The 20,144-nt window shown below is 45.1% G+C and overlaps 1 protein-coding gene across 4 annotated transcripts in view; it reads right to left on the bottom strand.

Moving 5' to 3' along the window:
* Positions 1-20,144, bottom strand: part of LOC137377884 (probable E3 ubiquitin-protein ligase MID2) — a 318,774-nt gene that overhangs the window by 27,518 nt on the left and 271,112 nt on the right. For all 4 annotated transcript variants that reach the window (XM_068047960.1, XM_068047963.1, XM_068047962.1 and 1 more), the window contains exon 8: positions 9,194-9,355. In XM_068047960.1, coding sequence (XP_067904061.1) covers positions 9,194-9,355 — 162 coding nt within the window. The remainder of the gene's footprint in view (positions 1-9,193; positions 9,356-20,144) is intronic.

Here is a 20,144-nt window from a genome sequence, read left to right as displayed (position 1 = left end):
TTATTGCATGCCCTTCATTAAACAGCTATGGGGGTCCGACAGAGTGCTGAGGCAAATTTTCCTACCACCTTCCGGCCCACTGCCAGGACCCCCGTGTAAATAAAATGTGGCTCAACATCACAGGGACAAAGTTCAGCTGATGATGCTTCTTTGTCATACTAGATTCAAAGCAACACTCACAATATAGAATTGGTGGTTGTTGGATGACATTTTTGTAAGTCAAGAGGTGCGACTGTCACCTGGTGTGAATAGTCCTGAATAGCAAGAGTCAGAAAAAAATGCACAGGAGTAGTTTATAGCCCCCACCCCCCTAACAGTAGATATACCATTGGACGGGGCATTAAACAAGAAATTATTGGAGCTTGTAACAAAGGCAATGTAATAATTGTTGGGACCTTTAATCTTCATAAAGACTGGACCAATGTGTTTGTGGAATGTTTTTGTGACAGTTTCTTGGACCAATACATTTTTGAACCAACTAGGGATAAAGCTATTTTATATATAGTATTGTGTAATGAGGTAGAGATATTTAGTAATCTCATAGTAAAAGATCTGCTGGGAAATAGTCATCATAATACAATTGAATTCCATGTTAAGTTTGAAAGCTACGTACTCCAACAACAAACAAGAATCTAAACCTAAACCACAAGCCAATAACTAAGGTATGAGGAGAGAGCTGGCTGAGGTTGATTGGGTAAGTAGACTACAGGGTATGGCAATAAATAAAGTGGGAAACATTAAAGAAATAATTCAAAATGTTCAACAAAAATACATTCCATTGAAAAATAAAAACTCAGCAAAAAAGATCCATTCATGATTAACTCAGGAAGTTAAGGATAGTATTAGATTAAAAGAAGAGACTTATAATGTTGCAAAGAATAGTAGCAAGTCTGAGGATCGGGAGTGTTTTAGAAACCAGCAAAGGGCTACCAAAAAGTTGATAAAAAAGGGAAAAAAATAGAACGAGAATAAACTAGCGAGGAATATTGAAACAGATTGTAAGAGCTTTTACAAGTATATAAAAAGAAAGAGAATAGCTAAAGTAAATGCTGGTCCCTTAGAAGCAGACACAGGAGAAATTATTATGGGGAATGAGGAAATGGCATAGACATTGAACAAATATTTTGCGTCTGTTTTCACAATAAAAGACATGAGTTGCATACCAGAAATAGAGGGTAACCAAGGGGATAAAAAGAGTGAGGAAATTAAGGTAATTATCAGTAGAGAAAAGGTATTGGAGAAATTTAAGTAACTAAAATCTAATAAATCCCAAGGACCTGATAGCTGCAGAGCTAGTGGATGCATGGCTATGATTTTCCAAAATTCCCTGGAATTCGGAATGGTCCCAGCAAATTGGGAAGTTAGCAAATTTAACACCGCTATTCAAGAAAGGAGGGAGAGAGAAAACAAGGAGATGGCCTGACATATGTCATCAGGAAAATGCTAGAACCTATTACTAAGCAAGTCTCAACAATGTACTTAGAAAATCATAGTATAATCGGGCAAAGTCAACATGGTTTTATGAAGGGGTAATCATGTTTGACAAATTTATTACAGTTTTTTGAGAATGTAACTAGTAGGATAGATAAAGGGGAACCAATAGATGTAGTATACCTGGATTTTCAGAAGACATGTGATAAGGTGCCACACAAAAGGTTAATAGGCAACATAAGGGCTCATGGAGTTGGGGTAATATGTTAGCCTGGATAAAGGATTTGTTAATGGGCAGCAAGAAAAGAGTGGGCATAAATGGGGCATTTTCAAGTTGGCAGACTGTGACTATTGGAGTGCCGCCAGGATCAGTGCTGGGGCCTCAGCAATTTACACTCTATATTAATGACTTAGATGAAGAGACACTGAGTAATGTATCTATGTTTGCTGATGGAAATGAAAGGTCGATGGAAATGAAAGCTGTGAGGAAGACAGAGAGAGAGGCTGCAAAGGTATATAAACAGGTTAATATAACTGTTATTAACAAGGTGGCAGATGGAGTATAATGTGGGGAAGTGTGAGGATATTCACTTTGGTCATAGGAAAAGAAGTGCAGAATAGTTTTTAAAAGGTATGAAACTTGTTAACGATGTTCAGAGAGACTTGGGTGTGCTCGCACAAGGAACACAGAAATTTAGTATGCAGGTACAGCAAGTAAGTATGAAGGCAAATGGCATGTTGACCTTTACTGCAAGGGGATTGGAGTACAAGAATAAAGAAATCTTTCTACAATTGTACAGGGTTTTGGTGAGACCACACCTGGAATAGTCTGTGCAGTTTTGGTCTCCATATTTAAGGAAGGATATAGTTGCATTGGAGACAGTACAGCGAAGGTTTACTAGATTGGTCCCTGGGATGACAGAGCTGTCCTATGATGAGAGGCTGAGTAAATTGGACATATTCTCTGCAGTTTACTTAGAACAGACATAAGGAGAATTTTTTTCACTCAAAGGGTGTGAATCTTTGAAATTCTCCATCCCAGAGGGGACGGATGCTTCATCATTGAATATATTTAAGGCTGGGACAGACATATTTTGGGCCGGAATTTTACATTGGGCAGGAAACCCCGCCCATCGGCCGAAAAGTCAGGGGCGAACCAGCCTTCGCCAGGTCTGGGAAGCCATGCTGGGATTTTTCGCTCCCCAGGCCTTTAATTGGTCTTGGGTGGGACTTCCACCTCCTTGAGGCAGGACGTCTCACCTAATGGAGCTGCCGGCCAATCAGCGGGCCAGCAGCTCTTAGTCCCAGCAGTGCCATCGCAAGCAAGGTGAAGGAAGGCCCTGGAACAATGGGAGTTTTTGAGACCTCGCTGGGGACAATTGGCCGGGTTCCAGTGCGGGTCGGTTGGGGTGTGGGGGTAGAGAGGGGGGGAGGGGAATGTTGTGTGGTGGGGTAGTTGGGGCTTCGGGGGCGGACGTCCATGGGGCACAGGGTGCCCGATCAGGAGGGCCACCCAAGCCTGCAAGAAGGTTGCCAGGTTTTAACTGGCAATGTTCTTGGCGCCTTTGCCATCTGGCCGCCGAGGGTAAAACAATAGCGGCTGTGGGAAGAAGCCCTTAAGTGGCAGTTAATTGGCCACTTGAAACAGCCTTGATCGGCCTGGGGCGGGCAGGTCGTTTCTCGCTGCCGTCGTCTCCCGTAAAATTGCAGCGGGGGTGGGAAGGCGTCAGGAATGGCACCCCCACCTCCCATTCAATTTTACGGCGCCCTACCCCCCACCCGCCGCCACCAGCTTGCTTGTTGGGGGCCATAAAATTCTGGCCATGGTCTCTCAGGGATTCAAGGGGAATGGGCGGGAAAGTGGAGTTGAAGCCCAAGATCAGCCATGATCAATTGAATGGCAGAGCAGACTCGACGGCCCGTATAGTCTACTCCATTTTTTTCATTTGTTCGGGGGATGTGGTCATCGTTGGCTAGGCCAGCATTTATTGCCCATCCCTAATTGCCCTTGAGAAGGTGGTGGTGAGCTGCCTTCTTGAACCGCTGCAGTCCTTGGGGGTAGGTACATAGTGCTGTAAGGAAGGGAGTGCCAGGATTTTAACCCAGCGACAGTGAAGGAATTGCGATATAGTTCCAAGTTAGGATGGTGTGTGGCTTGGAAGGGAACTTGCAGGTGGTGGTGTTCCCATGCATCTGCTGCCCTTCTCCTTCTAGGTGCTAGAGGTCGTGGGTTCAGAAGGTGCTGTCGAAGGAGCCTTGGTGCGTTACTGTAGTGCATCTTGTAAATGGTACACACACTGCTGCCACTGTGCGTCAGTGGTGGAGAGAGTGAATGTTTAAGGTGGTGGATTGGGTGCCAATCATGCGGGCTGCTTTGTCCTGGATGGTGTCAAGCCTCTCGAGTGTTGTTGGAACTGCACCCATCCGGGCAAGTGGAGAGTCCTGACATCACAGTCCTGACTTGTGCCTAGTGGATGATGGATCGGCTTTGGGGAGTCAGGAGGTGAGTTACCCGCTGCAGAACTCCCAGCCTCTGACCTGCTCTTGTAGCCACAGCAATTATGTGGCTGTTCCAGTTCAGTTTCTGGTCAATGGTGACCCCCAGGATGTTGATAGTGAGGGACTCAGTGATGGTAATGCCATTGAACATCAAGGGGAGATGGTTAGATTCTCTCTTGTTTGAGATGCTCCTATTTCTGACGTTGTTACGTTCTTACGGACTAGCAGTGTTGTATTCGTATTACTGGTAGATAGAGACTATGCCCAACATTAGAAAATGCCATCGGCGGCAAATTGAAGTCATGATTGCAATTTTAAACAGTTGCATATGTGTAATTTTGACAATGCCCTTGGCTCTCCTTTGAGAATGTTGCTGTCAAATACATCTTGTGATATTAATAGCAGAATACTGGCAGCCTCCATATATTAGGCAACCAATTCATAGCAACAGTTCCACAATATACGTGTGTTTTAATATCAATAGTAAGTGAGATTCTTTAAAATGAACATGTCTACATCAATATTGGAAGGAATTCAGTGATTCTAAACCCTCAATGTATGATACAGTTTCAGCTAGACAACAAAGCTCCTGTCAACTATTACGATCATTGGTATTCTTCTTGAGATTAACCTGCCAAGATATCTGATCATTTGTTTTCTAGTTTGATTTTTTTTTTTACAGAGCCAGCTCCAGGGAGACGTGTTGTTAACTCAAAATAGAATTCTGATTCAGGCATACATGGCAGGATTTTTCCACAAGGTTTAGGACACTGACGTCAGAATCTAATGGGTGTCCCAAGCCCGCATTTGCCGGGAGCCAGACCGGGGAGTTATTTTCCTGGAGGCTGCCTTTGTGCTCGCTGTCCAGTTAAGGATAGTGGGTGGGCTCCCAATGCTGCTGCTGGCCCAATCACAGAGCTGGCATCTCTAGAGCCTTGGCAGCCATACAGGGAGAGGTGGGTGCTACTGAGGCAGGTAGGAGACTTCAGTGGCACCCGCGGAAGCATAAATTTAAAATAAAAATTTAGAGGGGCCAAGCAGGCAGGCCCCTGGGAGTGGAGGGGAAACTCCTCTGGCAGCAACGTTTGGGCCACAGGTGCAACTTTTGCTGCTGGCGGTTCCCTCTTTAAGGGATGGAGCCTCTGGCTCCTATGGCCCCCCCAGCCTGCCGCTGGAGGCCACCTCCATTAAGATGGTGGCCTCCCCATGCAGCAAAGGGCCAGTCTGCTGCTGACAAAATGCAGGCGAGTCCTCTAAATCGTCCCTAATTGGGGCCTTAATTATTTAAATTGGCTGCTCATCTCCGTGGTGCGAGCAGCCGATTTACATCCCAGCCTGCCACTGGGAAACATCCCCGGTGGCGGAAGTGCATTGGAAGGCATCCTGAAACAGTTCCCCACTATTATCCATGCCACTCGTCATCCACGCCCACCATCCTGAGGCTGGGTAAATTCTACCCCAATTTCAGTAGATCAAATCTATCTGTTTCCTTCTCTTTGTACTGAATTGCTGACTCATACACCCTGCTGGGGCCTGGGGAGATAATTTTAGAAAAGCCATGCTCCTTGCATTAAATATAAATATTTTCCACCCCAATTTGTTTTTTTAAGTAAAGACAGAACTGTCATTTATAACAACTTTGACAACCTCAAGACATTCCAAAGCATTTTGTAGGCATTGAAGCAGATTTTGAAATGTAATCACTATCATAATATCAAACACAGTAGGTCTCAAAAATTGCAATGAGATACATGACCAGCTAAGATGTTTAGTGTTGCTGGTTGAGTGATTGGTATTGGCAAGGTATCATGGGATTTCTCCCAATCACTCGCTCCATTCTTCAAATATCACCAATGGATCTTTTACATCTATGTGAGAGAGCAATCAGGGTCTCCGTTTGCTTAATCATCTGAAAAAATTGCACTTCTGACAGTATAGTACGCCCTCAGTACTGCAGTGAGCACCTGTTGAAACAGAGGTGTCAACCTTGGCTCAGTAGTAGCACTGAGTACCTTTCAGTCCAAGCAACCTTTCCTCATTTGTTACCCCAAGCGTTGACTGTCATCAGGTGATTTGATTACGAAGTGCATCACAGCTGAAACATTTCTACCTTTACTAGAGTGACTACATTTCAAAAGTACTTCATTGGCTGTAAAATACTTGAGGATGTCCTGTGGTCACGAAAGGAACTATATAAACGCAAGTCTTTTCTTTCAAAAGTCTACCCAAGTTGGAGATTGATCAGAAGCAGGAATCCAGCCTGATTTTTACCCTCTACAACTAAATGGACATGGAGTCCAACTACACTATCCTGACTAAGATCATGTAACTCGGCATGGTCCAGGGATAGAACCTGACAGCTTCCTGGACTCGGGACCATTTTTTTAGATGGAGTTGCTGATGCAGGTTGTAGAAATTCTTGGACATCCAAGAAGTAGTTAAAAGCACTTCCCAGTTTAACACTTAGCCATACCAATCAAAAAGTCCAAGATTTGATCCTTATTTTGAGCTGTATTATTTACTCTCAAGTTGCAGCAACAATTGGGATGCAGCAATTGGCCCTCATAGCCCTGACTAAGGAAGAGTAAAATCAGCCTCGATTCCCACTTCTAATCTTTATCAAGTGGCTCTCTTGAGAATGTGAGATATGTGAACATCACAGAATTGGTCTCGATTATGACGCCACCTCAAGATCGAACAACTGGTAGATACATGCACATAAAGGGCTGTATTTAATGTGACCCCGGAGATGGGCTAGGAGCCGGGGTGGGAGGGCCCATAGATTTGCGTCCGGGTGGGAGGGCCCATAGATTTGCGACGGGACGCGGGGGCGGAGGGCCCGTTGTTTTCCCGTCACACTACAATTAAGTTGGGAGCAGGAAAGACCAATGATGGCCTTCCCACTCAGAGGCCAATTGAGGCCCTTAAGAGGCCTATTATTAGCCACTTAAGGGCCTCTTCTTACTGCCACTGGAATTAAGCCATTGGCGGTGGGGGGAGCCTCTGCCATGTGGGAGGTCACCCAGTAAAATGAGGTGACCTCCCTTCGGGCTTGTAGGGGGTCCCTCCTCTGTAAGCAATCTGTGGCTCATGAAGGGCCCGCAACGGAAAAGCAACCCACCAACCCTGAATAACATCCGCACCTGCACTCATAAATCCACCCTCCCCCACCACACCATTGCTGGGGCCTGTCGGACTGGCCCCAGCGACCCCGCCTCACTTACCCAAGGTCCAGACTTCCAGTGCTGGGCCTAGTTCCAAGGCCTCATGTAGTACCGGCTGTAGCCACCGCTCCCAGTGTTGCTGCTGGTACTACTGAGCTGCCATCCCTCTGATTGGCTGGCAGCTCTTGGAGGTGGGATCCACATCTTTAAAGGGACGGGGACCCTGGATCCCGGCAGTTAATTGTCACAGTGCCATTAAATAGAGCCAGGAGGGCTCTGAATGGCCAAAGTGGGGTTCCCACTGCCTTTTCAGCCCAGCGTTGGAAGCCCCACTGGTTCCACCAAATCCAGCCCAAAGAATAGAGTGAGTTAGCAGTGGGCTGCCAACCTGCGAAACTGTGCTCAGTGAAAGTTGACTTCAAGAAAAGAGAGGAAGGAGAAACAAAAACCGAAGCAGACATTTCACTCAATTTCTACTTCTTGATTTTTTTTTTCCTTTAAGTAACAGGGAAGATGAACCAATATCAGGAGACTTGGTTCGTCAGTGATGTGCCATTTCAACTGAGTGCATAAATATATCTCCCTTCCATTGCTGGGGCTCAACCTCTTCTCCATTATGATTTAAGTATTGTTTATTTTTTTATTTTAGAGATACAGCACTGAAACAGGCCCTTCGGCCCACCGAGTCGGTGCCAACCAACAACCACCCATTAATACTAATCCTACATTAATCCCATATTCCCTACCACATCCCCACCATTCTCCTACCACCTACCTACACAAGGGGCAATTTACAATGGCCAATTTACCTATCAACCTGCAAGTCTTCGGCTGTGAGAGGAAACCGGAGCACCCGGCGGAAACCCACGCGGTCACAGGGAGAACTTGCAAACTCCACACAGGCAGTACCCAGAACTGAACCCAGGTCGCTGGAGCTGTGAGGCTGCGGTGCTAACCACTGCGCCGCCCTTTGTGAGCCTATATAAATCCACACTCACCCTGCAGAAGGTCCAGGACCGTAACCTTAAAGTCACAACTGCAGCCTGGAAGCTACTGTACAAGTGAAAGCTTCTAAGCGCATTGCTGTTTCCCCATTCCTCCTCGAAAGAGCCAGTGCAGAATCAATGAACTGAATGGTCTCCTTCTGTACTATACTATTCTATGATTCTATGCTCTGAAATTTGACCCCACAATGTAACCACTAATACAACAGTTCCAGAATAGATAAATCAAGCCTTTGATTACTACATTGAATTTAGTGAGGAGATTTTTTTAAAAACAGAAATAGACATAAAAGCTAATGCTAAAGTTCACATTCCTTTTGAACTCTCTTCAAAACGGTCCTGATGGGGAAAGTTTTGCGAGAGGTTTAATTTCCTCTTAGTTGCACGTGGGTTAGTGCATTAATGGGAAATTCCTTTGTGTGCAATTGTAATGCAATAAATCTGTTAATTGCATTTAAACAGCACACAAAGGGATAGAACTCAAACATGGTAACCAGTGCACTACCAGAGGAAATGAAATCTTTCTTTATTATTATATTGCCACAGCACATCATTATACATTCCATTCAGAATATACATGTTACAGACTGATAACAAGTATGCCTTACAAAGTGGTTTTTGCAAGGCCCTGGAGGCTGATTCCGAGCCTAATCGTAGCTCAATTATCATCCGCACAGGCACTTGCTAGCAGAGATCACTAATTGCCAACAGGAGGAGAAACTATAGCTATTTTCCCCCTCTCTAACCAAGGGGCTTTTAGTACCAATTTTAGCACTCCTAATGTTGGTCTAGCTGAGATTAGCTAACTAAAATAGTATAAATGCTGCAGTAATGTGTTGTCTTTTTTGTTTTTAACAAAATCCAACTTATTGCTTATGTTAACCAAGAGGGTGACAACAGCCAAGGATGTCCCATTGCTGAGAGGATGATAGCAAAGTACGATTTACCCATTTGTTAACTAAAAGGATGATGCCATCCTGAAGCTTGTCAATTGTAAACTTAAAGGATGAGGCCAGCCAATGATTGTCCTCTTGTTAATTAAGACTGCAATCTTGCGTAAACAGCATAGCTAAGAAATCAAAACAGGGTACTTACTATTAGTCTTCAGTCTGGCTGGTTCACTGACACGACTGCCAGCCTGGTTGATTGCCTTCACAATAAAGATATATCTAGTCCCAGACTGTAGTCCATGCACAGTGTAATGGTTTTGCTTGATATTGGGAACAATCATCCAACTATCAATGGAGTTGTACAAACCTGTAATGAGAAGAGTAAGGTGATGAGCACAAAACAGAAATTATTGGATATTTGGGCTGTTTTTGAACAAAAACTCCATTGAGACTTAGTGGGTTTGCATTTATCTGTTAACCTGTAAACAATGCCTCTGGGCAAAGTCTTTCAAATACATATACAATGACATGCATTGTTGGAATCACATCCAGTGGACTTGGAGAAGGACGATATGAGACTCACCTGCACCTCCTAACAAGAATTTGGATCATTAGATGCCTGGAACAGAAACTTGGCAGATCTAGGTTCCTCTCCAAATTCTGATTTCCCCCTGTGGACAATCCACCCAACTTCTGCCCTCCCACTGGAATTCTGTGGCCAAGATTATTATGTGACCCAATAAATTTCATGTGGGGTTGCTCACAATAAGTTGGAACCACTTAAGTTGGATGATATGCTATTTTATACGGACGTAAGTGTATGTCAGGTAATGCACTATTAATTATTCTGCAGAGAGTTGAAACTGGGTCCTTTCTAAGACACCAAGTCAAATTGTTGTGAATAAACACTGGTTAAGTGAATTTGGATTTTAATTGATATTCAGGCTGCAGATCTGAACACTGACTTTGGCCTGAGTTTTACACCCCACCAAAGAGCGGGAAGGTGGCGGGGGCGGGGGGCTGTAAAATGGAGTGGGAGGCTCAGGGTGCCCTTCCCGACCCACTCCTGCCTCCACCGCCACTTTACACATGGCGGTGGCGGCAGAAAACGGCCCGCCCGCCCCAGGCCAATCAAGGCCCTTAAGTGGCCAGTTGGCGACCACTTAAGGGCCTCCACCCGCTGCCATGGGGATTTTACCCTTGACCGGTCAGGCGGCCCAGGCCCAAGAAAAGCCGCCTGACAAAAGCAGGTAGCGTTTTGATGGCCTGGGGCTAGGTAGGCCTCAGGATCAGGCACTCTGTGCCCGACGGAAGGCCGACCCAGATGCTCCAACCCCCCCCAACACCCAAAACGCCCTGTCTCTACAATTGACCACCTTTGCCTCGCCTGGACCCGCCCGATCACCCCGGCAAGGCCCCAAAAACTTACCTTTTCCCGGGGCAGTCCTTCCTCATCCTTCTGATGGCTGGGTTGCAGTCCCAGCAGTGGCCACCGCTCCCACCATTAGGTGGGACTTCCTGCCTCAATGAGGTGGAAGTCCCGCCTCAGACCAATTAAAGGCCTGGAGACCGTAAAATGCAGGCCGGATCCCCAGGCCAGGTGGAGGCGGGTTTGCCACCTACTTTTCAGTCGGTGGACGGCACCCGTTTGCCGAGGGTAAAATTCAGCCCTTTGTTTTATTAAATGAATTGATAAAGCTAATTCTGACTTTAGATATTCTGACTCTGACTTTCTCTGTTCATATTCATTTTATCAAAGTATCATATACAAATTGGAGCATGACAAAGAAAAGATGGACAAGTGTGACAGACAGGAAATGCATGCTAGATGTACCATTTTATTATTATAATAATGTGGGTTGTAGCTCCATGAGGTACTTCAGCTAATCTAGATGGATACTTTGTAGTATCAAGGAAGTACTCCAATGTTCGAAGCACTCAAATGAGTTTTCTTTTTTTTTGCTTGAATTTTTTTCTCTTTTCTCCCCTCTTCTATTAAAGGTGGTGAGCAGAGGGAAAGAGATAGAAAACACAGCGGGAGCAGAGCTTTAAAAAGCATTTCAAAAGGAACAGAGTCGGAGACCAGAGAGAGAGAGAGAGAAAGAAAATACAGCAGGAGCAGAGCCGGGGAAAATGGAAAAGTGACATCAGAGTGACGTCACAATCAACAGAGCGAGCAGGGAAACAAAGAGCCGCCGGAGTGAGTATACAGGTAAGCTGGGTTAGTAACTAAAGTAAAGAGAAAGGTAAGGTCTACAGTATTTTTTATATAAGTTAGTGTTTTTTAGGGAATCAAAGTCCCTAGTAATCTCTAATTTTTGAGTAATTTAAGGGAGTAAATTAAGGGTAAATCATGGCAGGGCAGCTCGGCAGCGTGGAGTGCTCCTCCTGTGCAATGTGGGAAGTCAGGAACATTTCCTGTGTCCGGGGCGAACACATGTGCAGGATGTGTCTCCAGCTGCAGCGACTCGAAATCCGCGTTTTGTATCTGGAGCAGCGGCTGGGGACATTGTGGAGCATCCGCGAGGCTGAGATCATCGTGGATAGCATGTACAGGGAGATGCTTACACCACAGGTAAAGATTGCTCAGGTAGAAAAGGAATAGGTGACCGCCAGGCAGAGTAGAAGAACTAGGCAGGTAGTGCAGGAGTCCTCTGGGTCCATCTCCCTCTCTAACAGATTTTCCACTTTGGATACTGTTGGGGGAGATAGCTTCTCCAGGGAAAGCAGCAAGAGCCAGGTCTGTAGCACCATAGGTGGCTCAGCTGGTGGGGAGGAAAAAGAGTGGGAGAGCTATAGTGATAGGCGATTCTATCGTAAGGGATAGAGATAGGCGTTTTTGTGGCCACAAAGCCGACTCCAGGATGGTATGTTGCCTCCCTGGTGCGAGGGTCAAGAATGTCACAGAGCGGCGGCAGGACATTCTGAAGGGGAAGGGTGGTCAGAGGTCATGGTACACATTGGTACCAACGACATAGGTAGAAAGATGGATGAGGTCCTGCAACAAGAATTTAGGGAGCTAGGTAGCAGATTAAAAAGCAGGACCTCAAAGGTTGTAATCTCTGGATTACTCCCAGTGCCACGTGCTAGTGAGTGTAGGAATAGGAGGACAGAGCAGATGAATGCGTGGCTGAAGTGATGGTGCAGGAGGGAGGGCCTCAGTTTCCTGGATCACTGGGTCTGATTCTGGCGAAGGTGGGACCTGAATCAGAATGGGACCAACATCCTTGCAGGGAGGTTTGCCAGTGATGTTGAGGGGGGTTTAAATTAATTTGGCAGGGGGATAGGATACAGAGTGCAGGTAGAGTAGGGGGTGATGAATAGCCAAATATTGAAGAGAAAGGAAGGCAATGCAAATATAGACCTGTTAAGGCACAAGCTAATAATGCAAGGCTGGACTGCATCTATTTTAACGGAAGGAGTCTTACAAGTAATGGCAAATGAATTGAAGGCGTTGATTAACACATGGGAATTTAATATTGTTGCTATTACCAAGGGAAGGGCAGGACTGGCTACTCAATACTCCAGGGTATAGAATCTTCAGGCATGATGGGGGTGGGTGGGGGGGGGGGGGTGCAAAAGAGGAATTGGCATTGCACTATTGATCAAGGAGTCAATTACTGCAGTAAGGAGGGATGATATCTTAGAAGGTTCCTCAAATTAGGCCATATCGGTAGAACTTAAAAACAAAAAGAGGGCAATCACTTTGCTGGGAGTGTACTACAGCCCTCCAAAAGTCAGAGAGAGATAGAGGAGCAGATATGTAGGCAAATCTCAGGGAGGTGTAAAAATAATAGGGTAATAATAGTAGGGGATTTCAACTTCCCCAACATTAACTGGGATAGTCTTCGTGCAAAAGGCTTAAAGGGAGCATAATTCTTAAAGTGCATCCAGGAGAGCTTTTTGAACCAACACGTAGTAAGTCCTACAAGAAAAGGGGCAGTACTGGACCTAATCTTAGGGAATGAAGCCGGACAAGTGGTAGAAGTGTCAGTGGGGGAGCATTTTGGGGATGGTGACCATAAGTCTGCAAGATTTAAAGTAGTTATGGAAAAGGACAAAGATGGACCAGAAATAAAGGTACTGAATTGGGGGAAGGCCAATTTCAATATGATAAAACAGGATTTGGCCAAAGTGAACTGGGAGCAGCTACTTGTTGGAAAGTCTACATCAGACCGGTGGGAGTCATTAAAAAAGGAAATAGTGAGAGTTCAGGGCCAACATGTTTCCGTAAAGGTGAAGGGTAGGACCAACAAGTCCAGGGAACCCTGGATGTCAAGGGATATAAAGGATTGGATAAGGAGGGGGGAAAAAAAGGAGGCTTCTGGCAGATTCAGAGGGTTAAAAACAGCTGAGGCCCAAAGGAGTATAGAAAGTGTAGGGAGGTACTTAAAAAAGTAATTAGGAGAGCAAAGAGGGGGCATGAAAAAACACTGGTGGGCAAGATAAAGGAAAATCCCAAGGCATTTTATATTATGGGCACTAGGAAACCAGGGAAAAAGTAGGGTACATTAGGGACCAAAATAGTAATGTGTGTGTGGAGCCGGAGGATGTAGGTGAGGTTTTAAATGATTACTTTTCATCTGTGTTCACTATGGAGAAGGACAATGTAGGTGTAGAGATCAGGGAGGGGGCTTGTGATATACTTGAACAAATTAGCATTGAAAGGGAGGAGGTATTAGCTGTTGTAGCAGGCTTAAAAGTGGATAAATCCCCAGGCCCAGATGAGATGTATCCCAGGCTGCTACGTGAGGCAAGGGAGGAGATTGCAGGGGCTCTGACACAAATTTTCAAATACTCTCTGGCCACAGGAGAAGTGCCAGAGGACTGGAGGACAGTGAATGTGGTATCATTATTCAAGAAGGGTAGTAGGGATAAACCAGGTAATTACAGGCCAGTGAGTTGAACAGCAGTGGTAGGGAAACTACTGGAAAAAATTCTGAGGGACAGGATTAATCTCCACTTGGAGAGGTAGGGATTCATCAAGGATAGTCGGCATGGCTTTGTCAGGGGGAGATCATGTCTAACAAATTTGATTGAATTTTTCGAGGAGGTGACTAGATGTGTAGATGAGGGTAAAGCAGTTGATGTAGTCTACATGACCTCAGGCCCGCATGGGAGATTGGTCAAGAAGGTAAGAGTCCATGGGATCCAGGGCAATTTGGCAAATTGGATCCAAAATTGGCTTAGTGGCAGGAGGCAGAGGGTGATGGTCAAGGGTTGTTTTTGCGATTGGAAGCCAGTGACCAGTGGTGTACCGCAGGGATCGGTGCTGGGACCCTTGCTGTTTGTAATGTATGTTAATGACATAGACGTGAATATAGGAGGTATGATCAGTAAGTTCCCAGATGACACGAAAATTGGTGGTGTCATACATAGTGAGGAGGAAAGCCTTAGATTACAGGACGATATAGATGGGCAGAGCAGTGGCAAATGGAATTTAATCCTGAGCAGTGTGAGGTGATGCATTTTGGGAGGACTAACAAAGCAAGAGAATATACAATGGATGGTAGGACTCTAGGAAGTACTGAGGGTCAGAAGGACCTTGGTGTACTTGTCCATAGATCACTGAAGGCAGCAGCACAGTTAGATAAGGTGGTTAGGAAGGCATATGGGATACTTGCCTTTATTAGCCAGGGCATACAATATAAGAGCAGGGAGTTTATGATGGAGCTGTATAAAATGCTAGTTAGGCCACAGCTGGAGTACTGTGTACAGTTCTGGGCACCACACTATAGGAAGGACGTGATTGCACTGGAGAGGGTGCAGAGGAGATTCACCAGGCTGTCGTCTGGGCTGGAGCATTTCAGCTATGAAGAGAGACTGGATAGGCTAGAGTTGTTTTACTTAGAGCAGAGTAGGCTGAGGGGGGACCTGATTGAGGTATCCAAAATTATGAGGGGTATAGATAGGGTAGATAGAAAGAAACTTTTTCCCTTAGCGGAGGTGTCAATAACCAGGGGACGTAGATTTAAGGTAAGGGGCAGGAGGTTTAGAGGGGATTTGAGGAAAAATGTTTTCACCCAGAGGGTGGTTGGAATCTGGCATACACTGCCTGAAGGGGTGGTAGAGGCAGGAACCCTCACAACATTTACGAAGTATTTAGATGAGCATTTGAAATGCCATAGCACACAAGGCTACCGGCCAAGTGCTGGAAAATGGGATTAGAATAGATAGGTGCTTGATGGCCAGCACAGACATGATGGGCCGAAGGGCCTGTTTCTGTGCTGTATAACTCTATGACTCTAGCTGGGGTGCAGTACCGTGGGCAACCTTCCCCCAGATGGATAAATCTAAACAGCGAATGCCACTTTGCTTTTCAACCAATAAAGCCATCAAAGTTGAGGACACTACTGTCCTAACTCAACATCTGCACATATGCAATTTCTAGTAAAGGGCCGAGTGGATAGTGAACAGGAGCAGAAACTCTGGCAGATTTCCACCACACCCTGGGAAGCCCAGAGGCCAACTGCAGCATCCCAACTGCTGCCCTAAATGACATCAATTAATTCAACACAGAATGCAAATCAAACCTGGAAACCTGTGGTCTGTATGGTTTAGTCGTACACCAGAAAAGTGTTCACCCATTGATCCATCAGGGGAACCCTGGCAAGAGGTTTTCGTCATTCAGTTCAACTAATTGATTACTCTGCTCAGCTCCCAAGGGCAGCAATTAATTGTCTTATTATTCTAGTGGATCAATCAGCAAATAACTCCATGATCAATCAAGTCTATTTGGGACTGAAGTGGGTTGGAAGGGGGTAAACTTGTTTCAACTCAGGCTGCAGGAGCAATCAGTCAATCCTTGATATATTTTTCTGATAAATTTGATTACTCAAAATATATTCAAGTAATTCAGAAATTATGAAATTAAATCACGTTATTGAAGTCATTTATTTGTTTCAATTAAGTCAATAAGTATTAAGATCCAGCCAGTAATCCAACTGTCCATTACATTTATATTAGATATTTATTTGAAAGTAGCCAATATTTATGAAAGAGTATAAAAAACAAGAAAATATCTTCAGTACATATCTTTCCATCTGTAATTGTTAGGAGATAGCTTCATTTTTGTACTGAATTGCATACTTGGGTCAGTCCACTATTTTGGGTTTTCATTGCCCTCCTGAGTGGCTCCAGTGTCACAGGTTGTGCCCCTTCTGGAAAGGCATCCTAGATGTGCCATTTTATTGAATTATGTTAAAAATCCACTTTGGAAAGATTCCTGAATCCCTATAATCAGACTGCTCTTGCATTCTCGGCCAACAGTGGTTTTCCTGGGGTCAGGTACATAGGAAGATGGGAATATTCAGGGTCAAAAGGGATTACTGTAGTTCTGCTGGTTTGTTCCAAAGATCAAAAAATATATATATTCCATGTCTTATAGCCCTCAATCACTTCTTCCACCAAAAGCTATCCAATTCACCTTTTCAAAAGTCACTCTACACTGGTTCCCAGGACTAAAACGAGGGTTCCCACTGAAATCAGTAAAGATGCTTCAGAGGTATGTGGACATCTCCAAATCTGCCATATCCGAGGAGCTTGAGCGCAAAGAAGCAGGTGGAAAACCCAATACAAAAATACATCTATCTCTTAATAAGTGAGTGATATGCTTTAATTAAAAGAAATATGGAGTGTTTTGTTGAAAGAATCCCTTTTAGTTTTACTTTCTCATCCTAGAAGATTCAATGAATAGTTATTTATTCAGAACAAGTTAGCCTTATATAATAGGATTCCTGAAGTAAGATGATGAAATGAAAGACCTTCACTAAGCACAGGCTGGCATCCGGAGATAAGGTGTAGGATACCAAGTATGTGCACAGCAAGAAATGAGGGATTGTTTTAAGCTGACAGCTTTTCAACCCATGGGACAGCTTGTTACTGTTTCACAAGAAACTCAGCCTTCTGCACTGGAAGTGAAAGTTGTCACTCTCTATCAATCAGGTCATTTGGAGGACAGGACAGGAACCTGTCAGAACCAATCCATCAGATGTTACTTGCTTCCACTATTAGTTATATACAAAGTTGAGGTAGAAGAGTTTTTAAATGAACTGATGTCTGAGAGTTGCTGTTACATGTGTGTTTTCTTCAGGTGTTTGTCCATTATCTCTGGAGTCCCCAAAAGATCTATATTTAGCCCCCTTCTCCTCCTTCATCATCGCATGCTCCCTCCTTGTGACATTATCTACAGAGCAGGGGTCAGCCTCCATGTGTGTGCTGATGCCATCCAGCTCTACCGCTCTACCACCTTTTTCAACACCTTAGTCCCGCCTTCATGTTTTCAGATTGCTTGTCCGATATGTGGTAAAGGCCGGCTCGGGTCTGCAATTGAAACCCGACCCGAGCCCAACAGAACAACATTCGACCTGAGCCCGACCTGGCCCGAGTCCTTTCATTTTTTCCCGCACCCCGCCCCACCCCACCCCCCCACCACCTGACCATCAGTTAACGTACCTTCTGTTTTTCACTTAGTTACTTATCTGCACAAGGTTAAAAAAAACTGTAACTAAACAACCTTTCTCATCCAAAAAGTACATTAACATTGGAGCCACTTACAGGAGGTGGTGATAGACTGTGTCCGACCCGAGCCCGAACGCTGGACCCGGAAGAGCGACCCGACCCGAGCCCGACACATGTCGTTAGGTCCCGTCGGGTTCGGGTCGGGTAGCCATGCTCCAATATGCGGTCTTGGATAAGCTACTATTTCCTCCAGTTAAACATTGAGATGACTGAAGCCCCTTGAAACTAACTCCATTTTCTCACCTGCTATTCAGTCCACCTCCCTAGCTACTCTCATGCTAAAACAGACAGTTCCCAATCTTGGGTTGCTATTAAGCCTTGAGCAAAGCTTCCAACCCCACATGCTCTCCATCATAATGATGACCTACCTCAAACTTGATAACATTGTCCACCTCCACCCCTGCCTTAGCCCATTTACTGCTAAAACCCTCAACCATGCCTTTGTCACCTCCACACGCTATGAGCTGAATTTTCATTTGGCTCAGGAGGTGGATGAGGCCACAGTTTCACATCCATGAGCAGTATGCCTGATTTCTGATGCAGTCCTGTGTCGATTCCCGATTTTGGAAGAGGTGGCTGGTGTTGGCCACCCTCCAAATGAGGTGGGTAACCAATTAAGCCCCTTAAGGGCTTAATTAAGGGCACTCTCCTGACTGGATTTTCAATCAGACACATGGGGTGCCCAGCGCGTCAGGAGGCTGTCGTGAAAGCGTGGCAGTCTCCCAGTGACAAGGTGGTAGACATCGCAGCCAGAGGTTCCAATCTATTTGGAAGACGCCTCTTGGAAAATCAGCTGCAATCGCGACAGTGCCAATTACTGTGGGGCACTTTCCTCCTCATGACCGCAGGCCCTTATCCTTCTGGACCCCTTAGTTTGTGGCCGGTGATCAGAAATGTTGATGCCTCCCTACATACTTCAGTAGCACCCACTTTTGACGATGGGACTGCTGATCTGCTAGTTGGATGACCTCCTATTGGCCCTCCATACTCGGGAGCCCACCCACCATCCTTAATTGGACAGGGCTTCCAGAGGCGAACAGAAAATTGCACGTGGGTCCCATTGCCTGCATTTGTGGGTTCCCAACATGCATTTCATTCCAACAGCAGGATGGGACCTGGGAATAAAAGTTCAGTCCTGATATTCCAAAGCTCTCCTGATCAGCCTCCCACTCTTCACACTTTGTAAGCTTCACCTTAACCCAAAGATGTACCGTCTATATCCCATTCCATACCGAAATATGCTGATTCAGCACTGTTGTTCCTGCTGACCTACATTTGCTGTCAATCCCCCAACACCTCCAACTCAATTTTTATTCTCATCTTTACACCACTTTATGACCTTGCCTCATCCTATCTCCATAACTTGCTTCAGAGCTACAACCACTTTCTACCCCTCCACCACCACTACCACCTCAGACTGCCCTCCACCCAAGATCTTTGTTCCTCTGACTCTGTCCTCTTGTCCATCTCCACGACTCTCCTTCCTTCACCCACCATTCGCAAGTGTACCATCTCGGTTTCACATTCTGGAATTCCCTCCCTAAACCCCTTTGCACCATCACCTCTCTCTCCTCCTTTTAAGGCCTTATTTAAAATCCGCCTCTTTGATCAAGCTGCTATTCACCCCTCCTTTGTTTCTGCTTGCATTTTTGTCTGACTACATCTCTATGAAGCACCTTGGAATGTGCTTCTACAGTACAGGCGCAATTAAATGCAAGCTTTAAGGCATTGAAAGAAATGCTACTGAGCAAATCAGTTGCTAAGATATTAGGCATTTAATTTTCATCAGAGAAATGTTCCCCAGCATGTCTGTGTTGTCTATGAAAATGCTTATTTTCTTTTACTGAGATAAGCGGGATGCTCCTGATGCAACTACAATTAACTGGCTTGATTTGAGTATACTTGTCACTACACTTGTGAAACTGCTAAGAGTTGGAGATAAAAAGAGAAGTCTGATAGGAGTTGTAGTGAGCATACATAATTTAAAAAAAAAAGACACATTTACCTACACATTAGTTGTACAGCCTGAGAGTTCTGCACCTTTGACACCCGTTTTGAATTTGTTTAAAGTATCTTGGTGAAGGTCCTGTTTTTCACCCTGCAGTAACCAGGAAGACAGCCCATACTATTTGTAATACAGCAATTAATGTTAACAGGGAAATGCAAAGTGTTTCATAAAAGGCCAACCTTCCTGACAAAGATCAGGAATGAAGGGTGGAGACTTACTTTTCCAGGTCTCTTCCCCTTCGATGTAGCTCTGGGTCTTCTCTGAAGTGCATAAAATGCAAGGGAGACTAGTGAGGTCATTCCTGACTTCCAGCCTCACTTTTTTTTTCCGTTGAGCAATGTTTACCAGATGTGCCAGTGCAAAATTCTGCTAAACCTGCCCTGGGCACCCACTGAATGATGGGCTGAAGACAGTGGGGAAATTTGTATTTATTAACTTTAACAGTCGCGGTTCCAGTATGTTTAGAGATAATTTGGGTTTTCTAACCACTGATCTCCATCAGTAGCCAGAAAGCCCTAACCGTGATGGCCAAACCCACAGCTGAAAGTCTCTGAGGCACTTTGGATATAGGCTGCTCCTTTCCAGCACTGGAACATGGGCAGGAAAATGAGCTCTTGACAATCAATAA

This window comes from Heterodontus francisci, chromosome 15 (genome assembly GCF_036365525.1).
Source record: "Heterodontus francisci isolate sHetFra1 chromosome 15, sHetFra1.hap1, whole genome shotgun sequence".
Taxonomy (NCBI): Eukaryota; Metazoa; Chordata; class Chondrichthyes; order Heterodontiformes; family Heterodontidae; genus Heterodontus; species Heterodontus francisci.
This window is presented reverse-complemented; position numbering and strand designations above follow the sequence as displayed.